The sequence below is a fragment of the Erithacus rubecula genome (assembly GCF_903797595.1).
Source record: "Erithacus rubecula genome assembly, chromosome: 2".
Lineage (NCBI taxonomy): Eukaryota > Metazoa > Chordata > Aves > Passeriformes > Muscicapidae > Erithacus > Erithacus rubecula.
Window position 1 is genome coordinate 23,176,710 of NC_136685.1, and position 21,336 is coordinate 23,198,045.

General features: G+C 38.2%; 1 protein-coding gene across 1 annotated transcript in view; it reads left to right on the top strand.

Moving 5' to 3' along the window:
• Window positions 1-216: 216 nt before the first annotated feature.
• Window positions 217-21,336, top strand: part of FAM83B (family with sequence similarity 83 member B) — a 53,593-nt gene continuing 32,473 nt past the window's right edge. The window contains exons 1-2 of the mRNA XM_079298173.1: window positions 217-349; window positions 4,884-5,387. Of these exons, the coding sequence (XP_079154299.1) occupies window positions 4,944-5,387 (444 nt within the window). The 5' untranslated portion in view covers window positions 217-349; window positions 4,884-4,943. The remainder of the gene's footprint in view (window positions 350-4,883; window positions 5,388-21,336) is intronic.

A 21,336-nucleotide genomic window follows, 5' to 3' on the forward strand; every position in this document is an offset into this window, starting at 1 on the left:
CCGCTGCCTTGGCTCGGGTCGCGCTGCCCCGCGGGCTCCCGCGGCCGCCGGGCAGGGCCGGGCCGGGGCGGGGGGCCCGGGAAGGCGCTGCCCTTCGCTCCGCGGGAAAGGGCCGGGCTTCCCCAGTTCAGACAAGTCCTCGCCCCGCTCCCAAGGCGGCGGGTTTGGTGCGACACCGTCCTGACATGTTGTAACTGGTTTCCACACCCACCGCGCCTGAGAGCGACGGGAAGTACCTGCGATGAGCGCTGCGCCGCCGTGACTCGCCGCCGCCGCGCTCGCTGCAGCCGGGTCGGGTCGAGCCGCCCCGCCGCTCCGGAGGCGAGACCCCACGCGGGGCACCGGCGCAGTAAGTGGGTCTCCCCTCAGTCTCCCCCGGGGCAGGGCAGTGCCCCGTCCCGCCAGCATCCCGCTCGGCCCGCGGGGCGTTGGAAGCGGGGCCGCGCGGGTCGCGGAGCGCCGGCTCCGGCTCTGACTGAGGGCGGGCGGGTCCGGTCCGGTCCGGTCCGGTCCGGTCCGGTCCGGCGCGGCCCCCGCGGCTCCCCCGCCGCGCTCCCTCCCGGGGCCGCCGCACGTGCGGTGTCGCCCGGCGGAGCGCCCGCTGCCCTGGTTTAGCCCGGAAAGTTAACTTTCTGTTTGAACTAACAAAGCCACCCACCCAAAAGAAACTCCGCCGCAAAACAAGCAGGCAAACAAAAACAGAAAGAGACAAGGAGAGCAGCAGAAACGCTTGCGGTGCTGTTTTTCACTTGGATTTGATGCCCTTTGCATTCACAGAAAATGTAATTTCATTAACAATTAAATAATTGCCTGTCACTGCTTAATGTAGGGTAATTGTTATTTATTCTCGATACAATTCTTTAATAGAAAGGTTGGTGGAAGGCAGGTGTCACGGAACGCTTGTGCTGTTGAAGGTTGTTCGTGCCAGGCCCTTGAGCCGTGGGGAGGCTCCTTGGCCGGGCCGTGGGCTAGAGACGCTCGGGGGGGTGCCCCAAAAGCCCTACCTGAAACTGCCCAACAGCTTGCAACAAGCTGTTGCCCTGCTTTAAATTTCCTGGCAAGGCTGAAACTTTGTGCAGAAACTGTCAAAGTAATCACGTTTCTATTGGAAAAGAGATAAGGACATCCTGAGGAGAGCACCATGGCCAGGCCCTGACCGAGGACCGGCTGTGCGAGCCTGAGGTTGGAGCTGCTCCCTGAAGTTGCTGAATAGGAAATTTTCAAATCCTGTGAATATTACTATGGTAGGGAAGTTGCTTGTGTCTGGTACTAGTCTGGAACCCTTGTAGAATGTTGCATAACTTTCTTTAGTGGACATTTGTCATCTGCTGCATCTGTGAAGTCTGGGATACTCTCCAAATCTTTCTGTGTAAAGGCACAGTTGATTCTTTCTCATAGAAAAAGGTGTTTTCTTGCTGGATTCCTGATAATGACATTAGGAAGGTCTGAGCGTGTTGTTAATAGAAGAACAAGACAATCACATCAATGCAGGATTCAGAGTTTGTGTTCTTCAGCAGAAAATCCAGTCTTAGCAGCTCCATTGGAGTTTAAATTCAATTTAAGGCTATTTATTAAATTTTAAGTGTCTGATCCCTATGTCAAAGCAGAGAAGATGAGTGAAATGCAAGGCTGGGGTTAACAGACAAGGTTATTTTTCAGGGGATGATTGACAGCTTTCCTGGTGCTGGTAAAATTTGTGATCATGTACATAAAGTGTGATAAAGATCTGTAAGCCTCCAGAGATGGGCCTCATTTTGCACAACCTTGCTAATGTGATTGGTGACCTGAGGAAGACCTTGGAAAAATCAAGTTTATTATGCAGAAACCACAATACGTGGTTGAAGAAGACGCCAGAAAGTTTATTAAGAATTTTGTCCAATCCTCTACCTCTTTATCCAGTATTATATGGTTTCATGGTTTCATTTCCTGCACAGTAGCTCTTACCTTCTAAGGAGGAAAATACCTGTGTCAAGACATCTAGAGCTTTTGTCAAGTATACCTGAAGCCATTGTTTTAACTGGGGAGTTCTCTTTTGTTTCATATGAATGTGTCTCATGGTGATGTCCTTAATTTCAAAAACCAGGATTAAAATTTTTTCATTTGTCTCAAGTGTTCTGCGATTTATTTCCATGCTGGCAAATTTTACATTTACTTTCTTAAATTAATGTACACTGCTTTAAGCTTCTTTTGTAAACAGCACTTGTAAATCAGACATCAACTTCAAAGATGTTCACTGTAAAATGACTATTCTTGTTTGGAAGATGCTGCACCAGAAGTCTCACCTTTCCACAGTTGCTTTATGTATGTCCTGCTTTCAGCATAAGTCTGAGCATAAGTTGCTGTATTTGACCTACACCACAATTAATGAATTCATTCTGTTCAGTGAAAAGTCAAGCAATATAGAGTATGGTATTGTGAAAAAGAAATGAAAGAACCAAACCAAATTAAAGAAATGCATGTGAGGCAGAACACGTGGTTTTGCTTTTTATTTGTTCATAACATTCAATATTTGATATTGCACAATGTTATATATTAAGTATAGTCCTATTCCCTTAAGTTATTTTCAAAGGATAGAATGAGAAGAAGGAAAACTCAATTCAGACAGCTTTTGAAATAAACACATCTTTCTCAACTGTATATATGCAGTCAGTGGAAAAATTTCTGTTTTAGAAGTATGTCCATTCCAAAGTAGTAAGAATTTTAGAAATATCTTTCACTTGCCTTTGTAAAATCATATTTATTCTTACATGTCATAATAACTGACTTTTAGGACTGACTCTGTTACTACAGTGACTAGAGAATGACTTGTCCTGGAGGGCCCTAAAAGAGGGGTGTGTTGGAATCTCAGTGAAGTCACCTGTATTACTGTTTGGACTCTTGAGAACAACTCAGCTGAGTATTTTATATTCGTGGTTGCTCTTTGTTCTGTATCTAAAATGTCTTGAAAACTTGGTCCAGACGATTGGGCCAGTCCTGATGTGATTGTTTTAATTTTACAATATGTTAAGTGTTTAATCTTTGAGTCTGTCTATCTTGCCTGTATGGTGTGCGTGGTTCTCCGTCGCCTTCTGCCACAGGCTGTATCCGCATCTGCATTTCCCTGAGAAGGGAAATAGTATCACTTCTGTTTTATAACACTTAATTTCTTCTTTTGAGAGCACTGTAGAATGAAGGCTTGAGTAGCTGTCAGAGGAATACATGTAGTTCTTAGTTGGGGGGAGAGCAGTCAGATCCCTTTCGTGTTCTGCTTTCCAGTTCACCACAAAGAGCTACTCTTGAAGCAGCCAGGAACACTCCTTTCCCCCAGGCTCGAAAGCAATCCTATCTGGGAAGATCTGCCCTGCTACTTGGCTGAGAGACAGGATTCAAATGGAATTATTCCATATGACATGCTGATGCCAGCTTCAGATCTGGATTTTTATTTCTTGGTATTTTTTTAACCTCCAACTTCCCAAGTTCCTTATAAATTTTGGTTTAATTGAACATTTAATTGGTTTTTGAAGTATCAGTAGCTATGGAGATTTTTATTTTTTCATTCCTTTAGGTTAAAATAGCTAATTTACATTTCCTTCCAGGAAGATTTAAACTGTTCCCAACAGAGAGTGGAAAGCAATTGCACTGTTTGCAGAAATATCTGGAAGGTCTTGATGGGAAGAGGGAATTAAGCTATATTTATATGCCAGTAAATGAAATCAGAATTCCATATGACTGTTTGCTATTATACTGATATACTATTAATTAGGCTTGTAGGAAAACCCAATGTTAACTTTCAAGCTACCAAGCTTTTTCTAACTATTCTGCCTTTGTTGGATGTTTTTCCAACTTCTGCAGGGTTTCTCTTAAGCTTCATGTCCTAGCCCTGGATGGTGTGCTACCATCTTTCTATTTTATATGGCTATGCTGATGCTGCTGTCTTGAATCATCTTCCCCCCTCCCCCCGCTTTTTTTTTTTTTTTGATGAGTTGCTGAAGGTTGCAGAAATGTGAAGGAAGAAACATTGGGTATTTGTTCTTCCTCTTTCTTCAATCTCCCATGCAGGGCACAAAGCAACCCTCTCAGACCTTGTTAAATGATATTTTAAAACTATATGAATGAATTTATAAAACATCAGCAGTAAACAACTTGTTATTAATGTTTTGGAAAAAAAAAAAAAAAAAAAAAAGATTAAAGCAGCCGCTCCTTTTGGCAGAAGGAATGAGCAGGGTGGAAGCTAGACATCAAATTGCTGATTCAGAGCATGATCCCAGATGTGGGAGGATAAATCTTTCTGGAGTTCCTCATAACTCACTGAAATGAGGTAGGCTGGTCCTGCTTGGGAGCAACAAATGGATTAGATCAGCATGGGAGAACAGAGAGATAAGGAGAAGTACGTGAATGATTGTGGTTTTGAAGAAGCCAAAGAAAAGAGATGCATTGCAAAGACAGTAATGTATCAAAAAGTAGGAAATTTGATTGGTTTCTGAAGTGTTTCTTTGGACAGTCAATTGTTGGGAAGGGGGTTTTGAAACACAACCTGTGACACTGTATTGGAACGTGCATTGGGTGTGTATTGGTGTTAGTGGTATGGATGTTCGGTGTACTGTGAGCTCTGACATAGCTTGTAATATCAGAACTTCCCTGAAATCACTGAATTGTGTGTTCAGTTTACTTTATGTAAAAGCTCTTTATCTATCTCTTTAATATAATATGTAATATTTGTCTTTCTCTTTAATATTTAATTTTTGGCAATAGTAGTCCATGAGCCTCTTCAAAACATTTTTAAATGCTTGAAAGATGTTAGAAAAACCTATAGCAACTTTACTAGAAAAGTATTTCAGTTAGTAACTGTGTGTGTCTCATAGATATCTAGAAATACTGTTTTCTTACTTATTTTCTCTTTGCAGGTACATTTCATCAGCTCATGAATGGACGTTTAAAAGACTTCACACAAAATACATGTGAAAATGGAAACTTCATCTTTGCTGTCCTCCTTACATGATGAATGCAGATCAGACAACTATATTGAACCTCATTACAAGGAGTGGTACCGAATAGCTATTGATGCTCTGATTGAAGGAGGTTTAGAAGCCTACAAAGAATTTCTTTCCAAAGAGAGATGCTCAGAGTTCCTAGCAGATGAGGAAATTGATTATATTTTGAACAATGTCCACAAACTTCCCCAAAACACAATTTATTCCTCTAACCATGCCATTGATGACACCTCTTCCTCGGGAACCTACTGGCCCATTGAATCAGATGTGGAAGCTCCAAATCTTGACTTAGGTTGGCCCTATCTGATGCCTGGAATTTCTGGTGGCACAAATATTGATCTGCTTTTTCATCCACCACGAGCACAGCCTTACACCATAAAGGAAACTGTTCGGAAGATGATACGAGATGCAAGAAAGGTAAACATGGAAAATAATATTGGGAAAAAAGTGGCAATTGTAATAACCTAGTTGGTATTTTTCTACAAGGGGTTTTTTATTTTTATTTTTGTCCTGGCAGGAAAAAATTATCTGGTTGCTCGCAATTCAGTTGGAAAGGGTTTTCCAGACTGGGATCAGTTCTTTGGTGTCACATGCGCCAGTGTTATTAACCTTAATTCTGAGGGATCAAGGGTTAATTAGCAGGATTAATTAATACTACCATTATAATGAATACTTATGGTAGTTGGTAATAACTACAGTATTGGTTATTTTTCAGTACTAACTGTAATGCTGACCAGTGCATGAGAAATTTGTAAATAATCAGCTCACTTTTTCTTTGATCTCAGTTGAATATACATTAAGCGATAAAATTCTGTATAACTTCAGGATTTTTACTGATGTTTCTCTTTTGCATCAGTGGGAGCATGCATTGATTTGGCATGGCAGACAGGTCTAAGAAAACAACACCTCGATGTTCATCTGATTATTGTACTGTGAGAGTCAGATTTTGTGATTTTGGCATGTCCTTGCAGAAATAAAACTCAGAATTAAAAAAAAACCCTAGACTTAGGCAACAAGGAAATAGATTTTAATTGTGTATCTTGCCTTTATTTCTGATTAATGAGTAGAAAATTTGGACATTTTTTCAGATGTACTTGTCTGCACTTGGAAGCACTTATATCTTGAGTTTCCTACAGCATGCCCAGCGTACACTTTAGTGCCAGAATGTTGTATGTGCAAACCACTTTTGCTCTCAGTGTGTCAGTTTAGAACTTTTAAGTTTTAAAAAAAGTTTTAAAACAATCTAAAAAAATATTTAAAAAGTATTAGCGTGCAGATATGTTTGACACGGGGTCATAATGCCTCTTTAAAAGGTATGACAAAATTTCAGAAGTATTTCTGGCAAGTATGTCACACTCTCTAATTTTCCCCGTGAAATACAATTGTGTTTTGCATGACTATGAGCTTTAAATTGGTAGAATGGGCTCTGTCTCACATCTGTAGGCACTTCAGTGGCTAAAATATGCGTGTAAATGTGTGCAATAGAAACGGACTGAACAGGGTGGGGCAGGGAAGACTGCGTCTTTTTACAATGTCTCTGCTATATTTAGATAAAACATATAATTTGTTTCCATAATAGAGTTATCACTAGGCCTTTCATCCTACAGTTTTTAATTTAGAATGACTGTATGTTCATGGAAGAGTTAATTAATTCTCTTGTTATCCCTTTCTGAGTGAGATTGGTGTTTTCTTTTTTGGTATGTAGTGAGACTTGACTATGAATTGCCCAGAATATTCTGTCAACTGCAGTTCCTGACCAACCAATGTATCCACTGTAAGGGAAATAAATAAAACACTGTTAACTCTGTTGAAAAGACTAGGTCAGTTTTGCTTCAAGATCTTGAAATGCCATGAAGTTAGGCCTTTCCCCCTTAGTTGCTCCTTGAATGAAGCTCTAGAAAAAAATTAGGTGTGCTACTTGCTTTGCTTTGCAATAAGGTTGAATGCATAATATGTTGGCTCCCTGATGTGCTTGTGTTGCTTCCACTTTATAAAGAGGATGTTTTATGTGTGTCACTGTCAAATCTGACAGCTGAAATGTTTGTTTAGTTGATCAGCACAACCTCAACATCAAGAACCATAACACTTTTGATACAGTGGTATAGACTGGTTGCTTCAGGGACCAGCAATTAAATCTGAGGCACAATGTAGTTCACTTCTTTTGTCTGCAGAAGCATAGAAAAGTTTAAAGTATTTCTAAGTAAGGTAAAGTATTTAAATCATGCTAACAGTAGGTAAGCCCTTTGTTAGCAGCCTAGTGCACTTCTTCTAAGCATCTTTAAAAAAGGTAGTTGTATTAAACAGGATTCTTTGTTATGTAGTAGTAGAGATGTGTGGTCTTGAGACCACAAAGGCAATAGGATAATGTTGCACATGAAGAATAGAAACTTGTAAAAAATAAATCAGCAAATTATGCTCAGCCAACATAACTCTTAGTAAAATCTATGGGAATATCCACAAACTTCTGTGTGAAAATAAACATGTTGTTGGAGATGGGCGTATTCTTACCACTTAAATTTAAGCACCAAATCTGAGAGTCTGAGTTCAGGCATTGATTTCCCTGGGATACCTGAGAACACAGTAGTAGGAAACCAGCTCCTACAAGGACAAGGCAGAGAATGTTTCTGCATTGATTCACTCCATGAAGGAACCCATTTGATGTGTATTTATATATATAAACTATCGAAAAAATTCATGAAGGAGACAGGCCCACTTGAAACCTAGAAGCTTTTGAATATTGGGATATATAGAAGGATGAGATGACACTATTAATGGACTTATTCTTGACCTCTTTCATGCTTGATGCATCACAGTGTCACTCCTTAAAATGATTATTATGTATGTTAATTTTGACCTTAAGAAGATGTTGTAAACAACGTTAAGCAACTTGCTTGCTGACTGATTTTTTCCGAACTAAAATAATTTGTAAGGCCATGCTACACTAGAATAAAACCAGTGACTATAGGAAAGTGTTGTAATAAAATCTTGTCACATATTTCTTGAGTACACAAGCAGCATAAAAATTATAGACATCTCCTTCATTGTAAAGTACAGGTGATACAATAATGGAAATCTTACAGAAAAGGATCAGTACTGTTAAATCCTAGAGAAATGAGTTACCGTTTTAATGAGAGATGAATCCATGTTTGTTTCTAAAGTTTTGTTAGAGCAGAGAAACTATTGTACAGAGCATGGCATTACGTTGTCCCCTATGTACTACAACACTTCTGTGGGATAGATGTGATGTTAGCAGAGTGCCTTAGGTCAAACCAAGATGTCAACAAGATGGGCTTACAGCTGGTGTAACTAGACCTCATCTCTAAATGATACAGCTTGCCAGCCACCCTCCTCTGTCAACATAACCTGTGTTCACACAAGGAGGCTCTTTGGCGTGACTGTGTCAACTGGGGAGACACAAGTCTTTTTCACATGTTGATATAACCATGTGAGGAAAAAGCACTGCAAGGTCTGTCTGACCTTAATGATAGAGACTTTTGTAAACAAGCTGGTAGCCTTATTTCTCTTACGTTTTGGAGGCTTCTACCTTTAATCATTGGCAGGTTTCCGGCTTCTCTGAGGCTTGAGGTGCTCCTGCAGCCTGACTCATCATGGCTGGGCTGTCTGAACAGCAACTGATAATGTTTAGCAGTTTTTACTGGGAAGATTATTCACCTGGGAAATGATATCAAGATCATTACTCATCTCTGTCAGGTTGTAGGGGGTTGATGCTGGTTAACATGAAACTTCCTTCTTTTAGTACACTGTAACACAGAGACTTCAGTAATGTTCTTTCCCTCTGTGACTTTTCATAAAAGTTGCCTCAAAACCAGCAGTTAGGTGGCTTGTACCTGCATCCAAGAAACCTCTTGTACTATTTTCTCAGGTATGATTGACAGGGTGAGGCAGCAGGGAAAAGGCACCAAAGGGACCTTCTGGCAGGGTGTTTTTCTCTTTTACAGTAACTAGATTCTTCTGTCAACCATGGACATGCTCTTCCAAGAGAGAATTAAAGCCTGTTTTCAAAGAAGCCATGTTATTTAGATAACCCAAGGGTTCCTGGTTTGTAGCACACACTAGGAAACACTTAAAGACTTTCCTGACATACTTTTGGGATTTATGGTGGAATATATGAGGTTGCACATTATTCAAAAAATACACAATATTTTTCACTGATTTTATTTTATTCAAATAGACTAGCAGTCATAAGCCTGGGTTCATGAAGTCAGTGATATTTGTAAGATTTTTTAAAAATATAATTGCTTAGATGCTTAAATAAAAAATTGAAATGGTAATGTATTATAATTTTGGAAAATTGAAAAAGGCAGTTGTTTTTGCTAATTGGGGTTTTTAACGAGAAAAGTTGCAAAATGTGGACCCTTGGGAAAGAATTACATTTTACACTGTGAATCAATGTGACTTGTTATTAGCCTTGCTGGACATGTAGGTAAGCTCTTAGTCAAAAATTTCTTCCTTTGAATTCTTGTGAGAGAGAGTTATGTACAAAATGTAATGCCTGCATTGTTTTCTAAAGCAGCAGACCTTGTAAAATAAAAACAGTTGACTCTTTTACAAATATATAAAAAGGGAAATATTTTCTTTTACTTTTGGTTTGGTTTTTGGGGTTTTTTTATTTTGTTGTGTATTGTTTCAGGCAAGAGTGAAAGGTTTGTATTACAGAAAAAATTTATTCACTATTAATTCATTGTTATTTGCTATTAGTAATTATTATTAATTATTAATTCACTATTATTTACTCTTAATCTCATTTGGTCATATGTATAATACAATAATAATAGTCTAGTACTGGCTGCAGTCTAGTATGAAAGAAAATCAAATTCTTACATGCTTATATGAAGAGTAATGTTTCTATATGGAAAATAACCTGTAGAATATGGATGTGTTGAGCAATCTCTTATTTCTCTTTCACTAATACTCTTTGCCAACTATTTTAAGTAGAATTTGAACACAGACTGGAACAATGATAATGAATCATGCTTGTGGCAGTGCTTGTATTAGCTCACTAATTGCATTGTTTCAAGCAGATGAGAGAGGGGCTGCACTTTTTTATATATGAAAACCAGAGCACTCGGCTGAATTCAGGGAGAAAGAACAGATGAATGCAGTAGTTGTGCTGCTCAGACACTTTCTGTATTATCTCTGAAGTGTTAGATAGTCAGTGGATATAATTTTTTAAGATGAGAGTAACACACAGAAATACTCAGTTTCCAGCTGAAAGCATATAGGCAGCATTTTCTCTGCCAAAGATATTCTGCCCCACAAGGATTTCATCAGGTGCCTTTTGGTTCAGCTGCTCTGCTGAGGATGAATTCATCATTAACTTCCTCTCAACTTCTGTTGAAAGACTTCCTGGTGGTTGAGAACCAGCATGGCAGTCGTGTATGGTTTCCAGGTGAAACACAGTTTTTATTTTGTGATAAATTCATTTCAGAAAGTGAGGTCATGTCCTATTTTTTCTGATCGCACAGAGGACATGCCATGTGTTGGAAGAGGACTCATCTTGCTCTTGGTGCTACTTTGTGACGCAGTATCATTTTTTTGTTATCACAGAGTAGTGCTACTCACAACAAGGAATTATTTTGGGCATTTTCTCTGCTTGGATTTGGAGTCTTCACACTATTTTACCTGCCTGTCCTCTTCTCTCCCTGCTGTCCTGCTCCCCCCATGTAAGGGTGGTCATAGCAGTGCACTCATAGTGCAGGCAGAGAGGACTGCCATCAATGGGACACATCTACAAGCAGTTTTTTATGGAAAACCTGGCTTTTTTATGAAATCAAAGTCTTCATGCTCTAAATACAAAACCCAGTATTTTTCCAGTTAGTGCTCCTGTTACACAGGAAGGAATCCAAAACTGAAGAGCAAGCAGAGTGCACAGCCTGGGGAGTAGGAATCTTTGAGAACCTTATTTTTAATTAGTTGTGGTAGTTTTTATTCACAGGTTTTTATCTTTGCAAGACTTTTGATGTCTTCAATGCTCATATTGAAAAATGTAATTAAATAATTAATAAGTATTGCCATTTTAATGTCAGAACTGTGCTAATGTATTATCAAAATACCACTCCTCTGTGATGAATTAAAAAATGAAATAGGGAAGATTAAAGGCCAGATATTGCAGGCAGCTGTATTTATTTATTAATGTCTGTCTCATTCACATGCATATGAGAAGTAAGCATACACATACACTTTGTAGTAATTCTTTTCATTAAAACATTTTCTCTCATTGACATAAATCTCTGTCAGTCAAAACAAAAGTGCCATTAAGAAGTCATTTATGCTTTTTACACATTCAGTAGATTAAAGTGTTCTTTATCATGCTCAACAATGACTTTGCACTACATTATGCTAAAGCAATTACAGATCAAAATATGCTATAAATACAAAGCCGTTGATTTAAAATAATTTTGCCCAGGCAAAATGCATCTTTCAGTGCCCAGATTAATGTATTTGGGTTTTGTCCCTCTCCTTTTCTTGCTTGTCCAAAAAGTACTGATGATGTTGAGGTGCTGTTTTTGTCCATCTGAATTCCTCTCCTGGAGAGATCTCAATTTTTCTGCTTTTCTTTTCTGGCAGGAAACAATCTTGCCTGAAGAACTATAGCCTTAATCACTTAACATTCATAAATCCATAAGCCTTTGTTCATCTTTTGCAGTTTTAGCTTAGCTGTTGAACTCATGATAGCTTTACAGCTAGTGATGCTCTGAGGGGAACACATTTAGGGTAATTTTGAACTTTCAATTTGTTATATATCAGAATTTGGAAACTAAAATATTATATTATCTGTGTTAGAATTTTAAATGAGCATAGCTTGATGTGCAGATACCTGCAGTACTGAAGCAGTATTTGTGTAACACGTGTGATAGAATCTATGCAGAAAGTGAAGAAGTGCTGACAAAACAAAAAAATGTTCAAAATTTCCCATTCTTCTGTTTGGAAAGAGTGGGATTGCATGCCAGTGAGTTACATACAGTGAGTACTAAGTTTCCTCATATATCAGATCTGAGTGCAAGTATCTACTTCACTTGTAATTATTGCAGAGCAACTTGCTTAATGCCACATTATTTTCCTCAAGGAGTACTGCAAGTATTCCAGTACAGATGACAGAAGAGTCAAAGTACTCTTTATTATTTACCTCTAGAAGAAATGCAGACCTTGCCCTACATAGCTGTCTAGTCATGCCTGCCATTTTAGCCTGTTGATAAAGTGTGTTTATAGCCATTTTCCAATACAGATACAATACAATTGCAAGAGAAGTTAAAGTCCACATTTTCAGGAATGCTGTCAGCATGCCTGACACCTCAGAGGGCTTTTGCTCTGTAAAACCCTGCTGTAATTTACCTTTGGAAGGAAGGAAGCATTGGCCATCACAAACATAACAGGGTGTAACTGGTGCTGAGCTTGCTACTTTAGCATAGGATCTGCAGACATCCATAAAATGACTCACCTCAATAGAGATGTTCAAAATAAATAATTGCAAGATCTGGCCATGGCTTGCTTGATCAACAGTTAATAATTTTTCAGGATATAGTCCACTGATCAGTAAGACAGCTGAATTTATAGTAGTGTTATTTGTGTTGTAAATACAGAATTATAAGCAATCAAATTATCTGTCTCTGCTTTCCTTGCCCTTGTTTGTCATCTTTCCCCATATCTTAGGTGTTTGTTTTCTGAAGCAATAAACATTATGATATGTCTGTATATCATACACGTTACTGGTCTTGTAATCTGTTCTGATTGGTGCCAGCCAGTACAGACATGCCACTGCTACAATATAAACAGTAGATTCAGAATTTATGTGCTCTCCTTTATCCTTAGCCAGCAAGGAACATAAGCAATGTGTGTGCGGTTTTGTAAATGAGACTCCTGAGACACATTGAGCATTAAAAGAATATAAATCACAATTTATTATTAAAGATACAGTTATAAACCGAAAGTGTGAGAGTGTGAGAATATTATACATTAGCAAACAGTGCTCAGAGCAGGTAGGGGCCATTTTTTATTTTCTTGCCTCTGTGGTTTTAGTTTTTGATAAAAATTACTGTTGTGCATTTGTAATTATGCAGACTAATTCCTGATGAACATCAGTACTTCCCTGATAAAAGCTGCAAACTGTAGCTGTGTAATGCTTACTTTTCAAATATATTTGTAAAAGCTTGAAACATTTCTTAGCTTCAGATAAGCAGGGTGTGACGTATACAGGGCGTTCTCATACCTTATCTAGGAACGGGTTTTCTTCTCCAGTTCTGTCTCCTGGTCGGGAGTGCTTGTGCTGACTGCCCAGAAGATGTAGGGTGTGAGGGAACAGAACAGATTCCTCAAAAACGGGGTCTATGGTGACCCCTGCTTTCCCCAGCAAGGAGCCTGGGCATGTAGATAACTTCAGAAAGCTTTTTGGTGCATCTTTTATCCAGGGATTTTTGCTAACTGCAGCACCAGATCTCCTCAGGCCTTTTCACTTCTGCCAGTGATCCTGCTGTCAGAGATGAAGCTGGGAGATAGGATAATATGAGAAGTTATGCACCATATCTCTTAGAGATGAAAAGAAAACTTTGAGATCTGCATCATCCACTAGCAGTCAGGCTCGAACAGTAGCACAGGATTGTGTGTTCAGGTAGCCAAATAGGTGTGCCTTCAGTTCAAACAGCAGATATAACATCTCAGCCTTATTTTCATGCTGTTTCCTTGAGCTGCAGGCACTCTTTGCCAAGAAAGCTGCACTTGAGCTCAATAAATTCCCTTTATGGCTTAAGCACTAGGTAAAGCACTAAGAAATCACCTTTAAATTCAGGTCAACCTGAGTGGTATCGGCCCATAGAAGGCATTGTAGTTAGTGTTTTTTCTTTAGGCTTTTAATGCTTGATAAGGAAAAAATAATATTGAGGATGAGATCGATGAAATAACCAGCACAGAAGAAAATTGTGATTCCCAGTGGGACTTTTCTCAAGAAATACCCACTAAGGGACTAAGCTCTTCTTAAGCTGTGCAGAACACCCTGCTAGTGAGCTGTGCCTTCTGATTAGAGACATCAGAGGCAGCAAACAGAAGTTACAGTGTCAAGCCAGCAAAACTGATTTGCTTCAAATACCGGGGAGATGCTGCTTGTCAAAGCAACTAGGTCTCCATGCAGCATGACAGAGCACAGTAATATCTGAAGCTGTCTGCTGTTCTGATAATTTCCTGTCACTGACTAATGGTGGATTAGCACAGGCATGCAGTAATTGCCTGAAAAGTCATTCTTAAGGGTGTGGGTTTTTTTTAAATGATAGGCGGGCCTATGTGGCTGCACAGAATGTTTGATAGAGATCAGTAGCCTTTGTTTGCTGAGGATGGGCCTAAAAATACAGCTATCTACAGGTCTTTTATAGCAGTATGTACTGTAACAAGTCTACAGAAAGTTGCTTTAAAATGTAACCAAAACTATGTTATTTCACTCAGATAATGTATTTTTGAAATGCGAAGACTAAGCATAGAGATGAAACTGGAAACTATGGCTGTTTCTTCCATTTGTTTAGTTATTTACTATCACCCTATTTCATGTTTCAGCATAACATGGCACTGGTAATATCACTGTATTTTCCAGTGGATTTTGTGATGCACAGAATGATTGCAGTGATGGTATCATCATTCTGTTAATGAATTCTAGATTACTGAATATCAGTAAGCCACTTGTGCCAAAAATCTCATTAACTAGATGATTTGATTTCTTATGCATAATTTTAATGATGAAAGTTCAGTCCAGATCTGAAGTGCCGTGATACGATATTGCAATCACCCACCCCTTACAGGATTTCTGTCCCAGGTAAAGACTCTGTCCTTCATCTTGAAGTTGGAGGAGTTAAACAGTGTCTTTGCAATGAGTTCTGAGGCTCAGGAAGCTCTTCTGTGTACATTCCAGAGCCTTTCAAAGTCAGAGCTGCTGGTGCTTTTTGGAGGAAGGAGTGCAAAGGAAGAAAAAGATGTGCTGTTGTTGGGTGCTGGGAGAGGTTTGTCAGAGGAGCAGGGATCCTGCCAGTCCTTTTAGTTGATTCTTATTAGAATCCAGTGCATCAACTAAACACTGTTTAGACCTTCTGAGGGACTATAACACTCTGGAGCCTGCACCCAGTGAAGATGCTGGCAGCTTGAAGTTACTGGAGTCTTAGAATATCATGTGGAAGGGGACAGCTTAAGACACGCAGAGACCTTTGAACCAGCTGGGCTCTACTCTGTGGTGGTGAGCACTGATCAGAAATAACTCCTTGACAATCTGTATTAAAGAAGTGGGAGTAAGGCATGAAAGTTGTGCATATGATGTGACCATATTTGAAGTATGACAGGAAACCATCATACATGCATTTTTGGTTGTAGTTCCTCTTTCCTTTCCCTCCCTCTTTATGCCCCTCTCCAGCTCTGTCCCTTGGACAGCCCTGTCTCTTCTGTCCTTTCTTCTTTCACTGTACACCTCAGACACAGGTGAACATTTGCTGCCTGCTCTGGACACTTCTGGCATCCTTCTGGAAAGCAGTTCCAGGTGTGACATCTGGGAATAATATCTCCCTCCTTGGTCAATGAAGAAATGTGGCTGCTCTGGAGGGTGCCAGTCAGCATACCTGAAGACAATGCTTGCAGTACAGTGTTTGTGTGTGTCTTTTTCCCTCCTTCATCACTCCCAGTAAGAGCTTGTAAAACACCAACATGATGTTAGAAATACAGCAGTGCTTTTGAATTGCTCGTCAAATCAATTTTATTGCCGGATTTCTGATTTCTATTATAAATTGTATATCTGACATTAAATATTGGGAAGATATATCTTCCGAACAGGACTATCCTACTGATGGTTTTGGCAAAAATTAACGTTTAGAGATCGAGCAATTGTGTATCAGAAATGACAATAGGCTGTTTAATTACAACTGTGACTTGTATACACAATTGCTTTTCATCTTACTTTATCAAACAATACATCTAATAAAACTTGATAAGAATTTTTGGGGGGATATTTAGTAAAGGACAGAGAGGCAAAAATATAATACCTGCTCAATGAAGACACTTCTTTTTTCTTGAAGCAAAATTAGATCTGTAACTCTGAGAGGATTTAAATACTGTAATTTGTGAACATGAGAGGGTCTATTAACTTAACATGAATATGTTTGCAGGATTGATGCCTAGGGATATGGCCACATATCATTAAGGATCTGATTTTGAATGTTTAATTAATTTCTTTCTATTAAATCGTGCCACAGTACATTCTAAGTAAGCTACATCTTCAGGTGACTGCATCCACTAGTGAGCAGCTAAAAAAATAGTAATATGTGTCCAAGCAGATTGCTGTAATTCTTTTATTCTAAATAAAAACTGTATTGAATAACTGAATTTCTGAAAGCCAAGCAAAGCTGTGAAACCAATGGAATGTTTTCCTTTCCCCAGATGCTATTCTATCCCTTTTACTGATCCCTGCATTCTGGTCCCACAAAAAGTGGGATGGATGCACATATGAATGTTATAGAAGATAGGCTGGTCCCTTCTAAAGAAATATAAGACCAAGACTTAATTTCTCATGTTGATACTTAAAGAGGAAGAGCAGGTTTTGCCAATACAGAATATCTATCAAAAAACAACTTTATCTGTGGTTTCCTATAAATAGCCTCAACCAAAATGATTAAGTACTCTGGTAGCAAACCTTAACTGTTTGTATGGGGGATACAGCCTTCATTATATTCTGCTACATTACACATGTTTACTGAGCATATGTACACTGCAAGGAAAATTCCATGGAAAAGTTTCTCAATTTTTACTCTTAAGGCTTTAAAAACGATTGCAAAATGTATTGCAAAAAGCACACCTGCACTTTTTCATGCATGCTGACATGCAAGTAAGAAAACCAAAAGAAAAAACAGTAAGAACTGAACATCTGGAATTTAGTTATTGTGGTAGGATTGGCCAAAGTAGTTTCTGGATTTTGTTTTTAAATGCTCCATATTGTTAAATTGAAACAAAACAGTTCCTTGAGAAATGGAGATTGATGACATGTTGATAAAAAATGGTGTGTACATAGGTAGGTCTACCTATTTAGAATTTTCTTCATGGTGTTTCAAAAAATTCTAGAGATCAGAATTTCATGGTCTGGTAAATTTTGTGCAGAGACATTGTTCACACTGTCTGAGGAGGTTATTTGCTAAATTTAATTATACAAAGTAGTCTGTTGAGATATTAAGTAAAAGGAGACAACATTTCAGTTTAATGTGTTACTGTCTAGTTCATAACCCAGCTATCTTTTTTTAAGGTAGTAGACTGCACATAACAAAAACAGAGATAATTTGAAAAGAGAAAATACCTAATTTCTGAAATATGTAATACCAGTATTTTAATGCAGGCACTAAAGTTACAAAGCTGAGTAGTCTATCTGAAAACCTTAGCAGAATATAATCATTGTCAGACTTTTTTTTCCGTAGAATGTAATTAGTTTGAAAATACCACAAAAATGCCAAGTGTTTAAAGATTTGGGGGGATTTCCAGCTAAGTACATTTGTTGAAACATTCTAGGACCACAGTTATAGTTACCTGTTATGGAAATATGATAATGAATGAGAAACAAGAACCTGTGTCATTTTAATTCCAAATACAGAAATTTTCTGATTTGTTTTAAAGAAGTAACAGTGGCATTGTTGGCCTTTCATTTCACACTGACATTCATGCAGACTTTGTAGTTTAAAACTCAAATGGAACTTAGAGCTGCTTGTTGTCATATAGCATGTGTGGGGGTTCCTAATATAAATATAGTACATGCAAAAAGAAACAGACATAGATTTAAGCACAATTTTTCCTTACTCAGGACATCTAAATCTCGGCAGTCTCTTTGATTAGTCTTGGCAGAATCTGTATAAAGAATCTGAAGTTTTCCCTAAAGAAAATAAATCTCTGATATGGTACAAACCCCCTTTTTTTCAATGCCTAGTGGGGACATTGTCCTAACAGCTGAGAAGTTTCTGAAAATTATGCCAAATACACTCCAGTTTGGAGATTATAAAAGAAATCTTTGACTAGTCTTTAAGCTACTTCTCAAGGAGAAAATTGGAAATATAGAAAGTACTGTAACATAAAAATAATCCAGTACTTTATTTTCTTTTCCAATTTCAGTGACTTCCACTGAGTGTCCTAAATTACAGTAAAAGTACACTGGTTTGTATTTTTTCTTTTTCAACAGCTCTGAATTACTCAATTACATTGTAAGTAATAAGCATTGAACTATTCTGGTTTTGTTTTTAAATTGCTGATCTGTGGCTCTAAATTGGATTTTGGCCTGAAGCATTAAAAATGCAAAGCATCCTCTTTGGATCAATTTTATGCTTATAAAATATATAAAATGAATAAGAGAAATCTTTTTACCTCTTGAAAAATAAAGAATTCAATACTGACATTAAATATGTTTAAATAATCTGTATTAATAGATTAAAAAATATTTATGTAAATAAATATACACACACACACACACACACACACACACACTGGAATTTCATTGAAAAGCTTGCTGTCAGCAGCTGCCACAGGCTGAAACGTAGAACACCTGTGAATATGATATATGCCAAAAATCTTCCATTGTAATTATGAACATAGTTAACTACACTAGTGCATTATGGAAATGGAGAATGGTATTTCATGTAGGACTGTTTAATTAATTTCAAAGTCATGGTTGGCTCTTGAAGGTCAGCAAGTTGTCCAGGAAGGATTTTAATGGTAATAAAAACAAACACTCTATTTTCCTTCCATTCTCAAATTTGTTCAAAACCACAAAACCAAGAAAATTTCAATTTAAATGTTTCGTTTGTTTTTGGGTTGTAAGATACTCCTCAGTGTTTCACAGAATCTGCAATTTTTGCTTCCTTGCTTTTTTTTAGGCATGCTTTGGGGTTCTCTGTGCCTGGGAATTTGAAGTGAGTGGCTCTGCATTGTGTCTAGTGAGAATTCCTATCCTCCAGGTTCATTCCCCTCAAAATTCCAGTGTCAGGCCTTTAGTTGTGAGCTCACTCATAGAAACATGATCTCCCCCCAAGACTAGCAGTTATTCTGATATTTCAATGATTGCTGTTTTTTTTGTATAAAGCAGTCTTCTGTACTTCTTGATTATATGCCACTACTTGTACTGTGTTCATGTGTCCTCTTCATGAGCCTTGTCATTACTTTCGTTTTCACATATGATTTTCTAATTGATTTTATTGGAAGTGCTTTTGAAAAGGAGCTGGGTAAACATGAGCCCGTGATCAGTGTTTGCAGCCTTTGAAAACTCATAGCTTGTTTGGCCTCTCCCTATTCATCTTTGTAGCCATTTCTGACTGCAGAATCAGCAGAGACTGGGAAAACTGAGAGATTCACAGGTTTTGATGTCTGAAGGGACTGTAATGATAATGACATCTGACTCCCTGCAAAACACAAGCCTGGCAATGTTGCATCTTCAAAGGGCTGGTAGTAAGAATAACTCTGACCTTATAAACAGGTGGGTGCTTGTCGTACCGTCAACACTTCTGGGCAGCTAATTCTTAATTGCCCAGGAGATAAAGGGGGTTTTTTTTGACAATCACTTTTCTCTAAATGATGGAATTTGCTTGAGCAAACCCAGGTTGCAAGCCCAGACCAAGCCTGCTTGGGATTTCTGCTTGTGTATCATCACTCAACATGACAGTCAGCCAAAAGAGAAGGCGCAGAGAATTCTAAATGCAGGACTGGAGGGGGAGGTGAGGCTCGGGCTGATTGTAGCTCCAGGGTTGCTTTCATAGGGAGACCTTGGGATGCTCAGCCTCTCCACAAGCCCTGGCTGTTGGCCTCTGAGAATCTGCTCACACAGCAGGGATCTCAAGGACCTGCAAGGATCAGGGTGTCTTCACCTCCTTGGAGCATCACCTTAGAGTGACCAGACTGTTCCCAGTGGCAAAGCTCATTGGCAATGGGCTGACTCAGGTGTCCCTGAGTGTGTTCAGTTTCCCAGATAAATATAGATAGATATATTTTTATAATATATCTAAAATATTATTATATTATTTTATAATATATCTAAAATAAATATATATTTTATTTATTAATATATATGATTCAGATATATATGTTATTCCTGCATTTATGGAATGGTCTGTGCTTTACAGAGTAAAGGCTTTCTGTGTGCATTTAAGTGTTAATTTAAGAGGAATTTTAAAAGGTGCTTATTTTTGCTGGTAATTCTTCCAGAGTCTTTTATGACAGAGAAGTAGTAGAAACAGACTTCAGTAAGTTTTAGTTTTTTCAGTTGCTCCAGGGATGATTTGGGAGGTTGTAAATAACATTACACTATTAAAAATATATTTCTATGCTAATATCTTCTAGAACTGGATAAAATGGGAGTGATTTACATGTTTTTCAAGTTCCCTGCATTTGTCTCCATTCAAAGGTCTTTTACATCCTTTTAAAAATTTGCAGGGTTTTGTATGTTTTTATTTTTACTGAATATAAAAAGTTTGTGATTAAATACATTGGTCTAGGACTTTGAAAGAATTGTATGCAAATTCCTCGTAGAACACAGACTCCTCATGTATAAATATAAACATAATCTCAGAGTGATTTGTGAAAATGTGTAGATAGTTCGGAGTGCTCATGCTAGGGGTAGGGAACAAAGTTTCAAGAGCTTATGCTGAAATTTACCTGTTTCAGGTGCTTCCAATGGTCAAAAACTTTATATTTTGCATCAACTTTTTGTGTGTTTGTTTTGTCCATGAGATTCTTTGTTTGCTTTAGAGCATTCAAGCAGAAATATTGCAGTAATGTCCAAATATGAAACAGAATTGTTTGCTTCCCCATTATCTGCCCATCTTCGAATGTTAGTTTTTTTCTCACAATGTTCCTCTATGCATCAGTGAGAAACAAGAAAATAACTTTTTTGTTGTTCAGTTGAAATAGTGTTTCTAATTTAGGTTACATTTCAGCAAGTGCTCAGTCACTCACAGAAGTGTCATGAAAGTCTTACTTCTGCATACCTGACTCTTGTTTCATTGCAAAAATTGTTCCTGTGTCTGTGAAAATTATGTATATTACATTTCTGAGATTGAAAAGAGACTGAAGTATCTTTTAATTAGCAACTGCTGGTCACAGTAAACCAAAAATTATAATAGACTCTCTGAAAAATTCCTTTCTGACAGCTGTACTTCAAATCTTGAGTGAGTGCACACTGCATCTTCTGAAAGCAGATTTGGAATTACAGGGAAAGACTGAAGAGCAGGAAAAGGTGTACAGCTTTTAAAGTGAGCAAGAAAAAAGGATTAAAACTGTCCTGTTACTACATCTGAAATGATTGCTCCTTTTTTCTTTTGTCAGTGAAGTGCTGGTTTGAAATTTTTTTGTCTAAAGGAAAGAA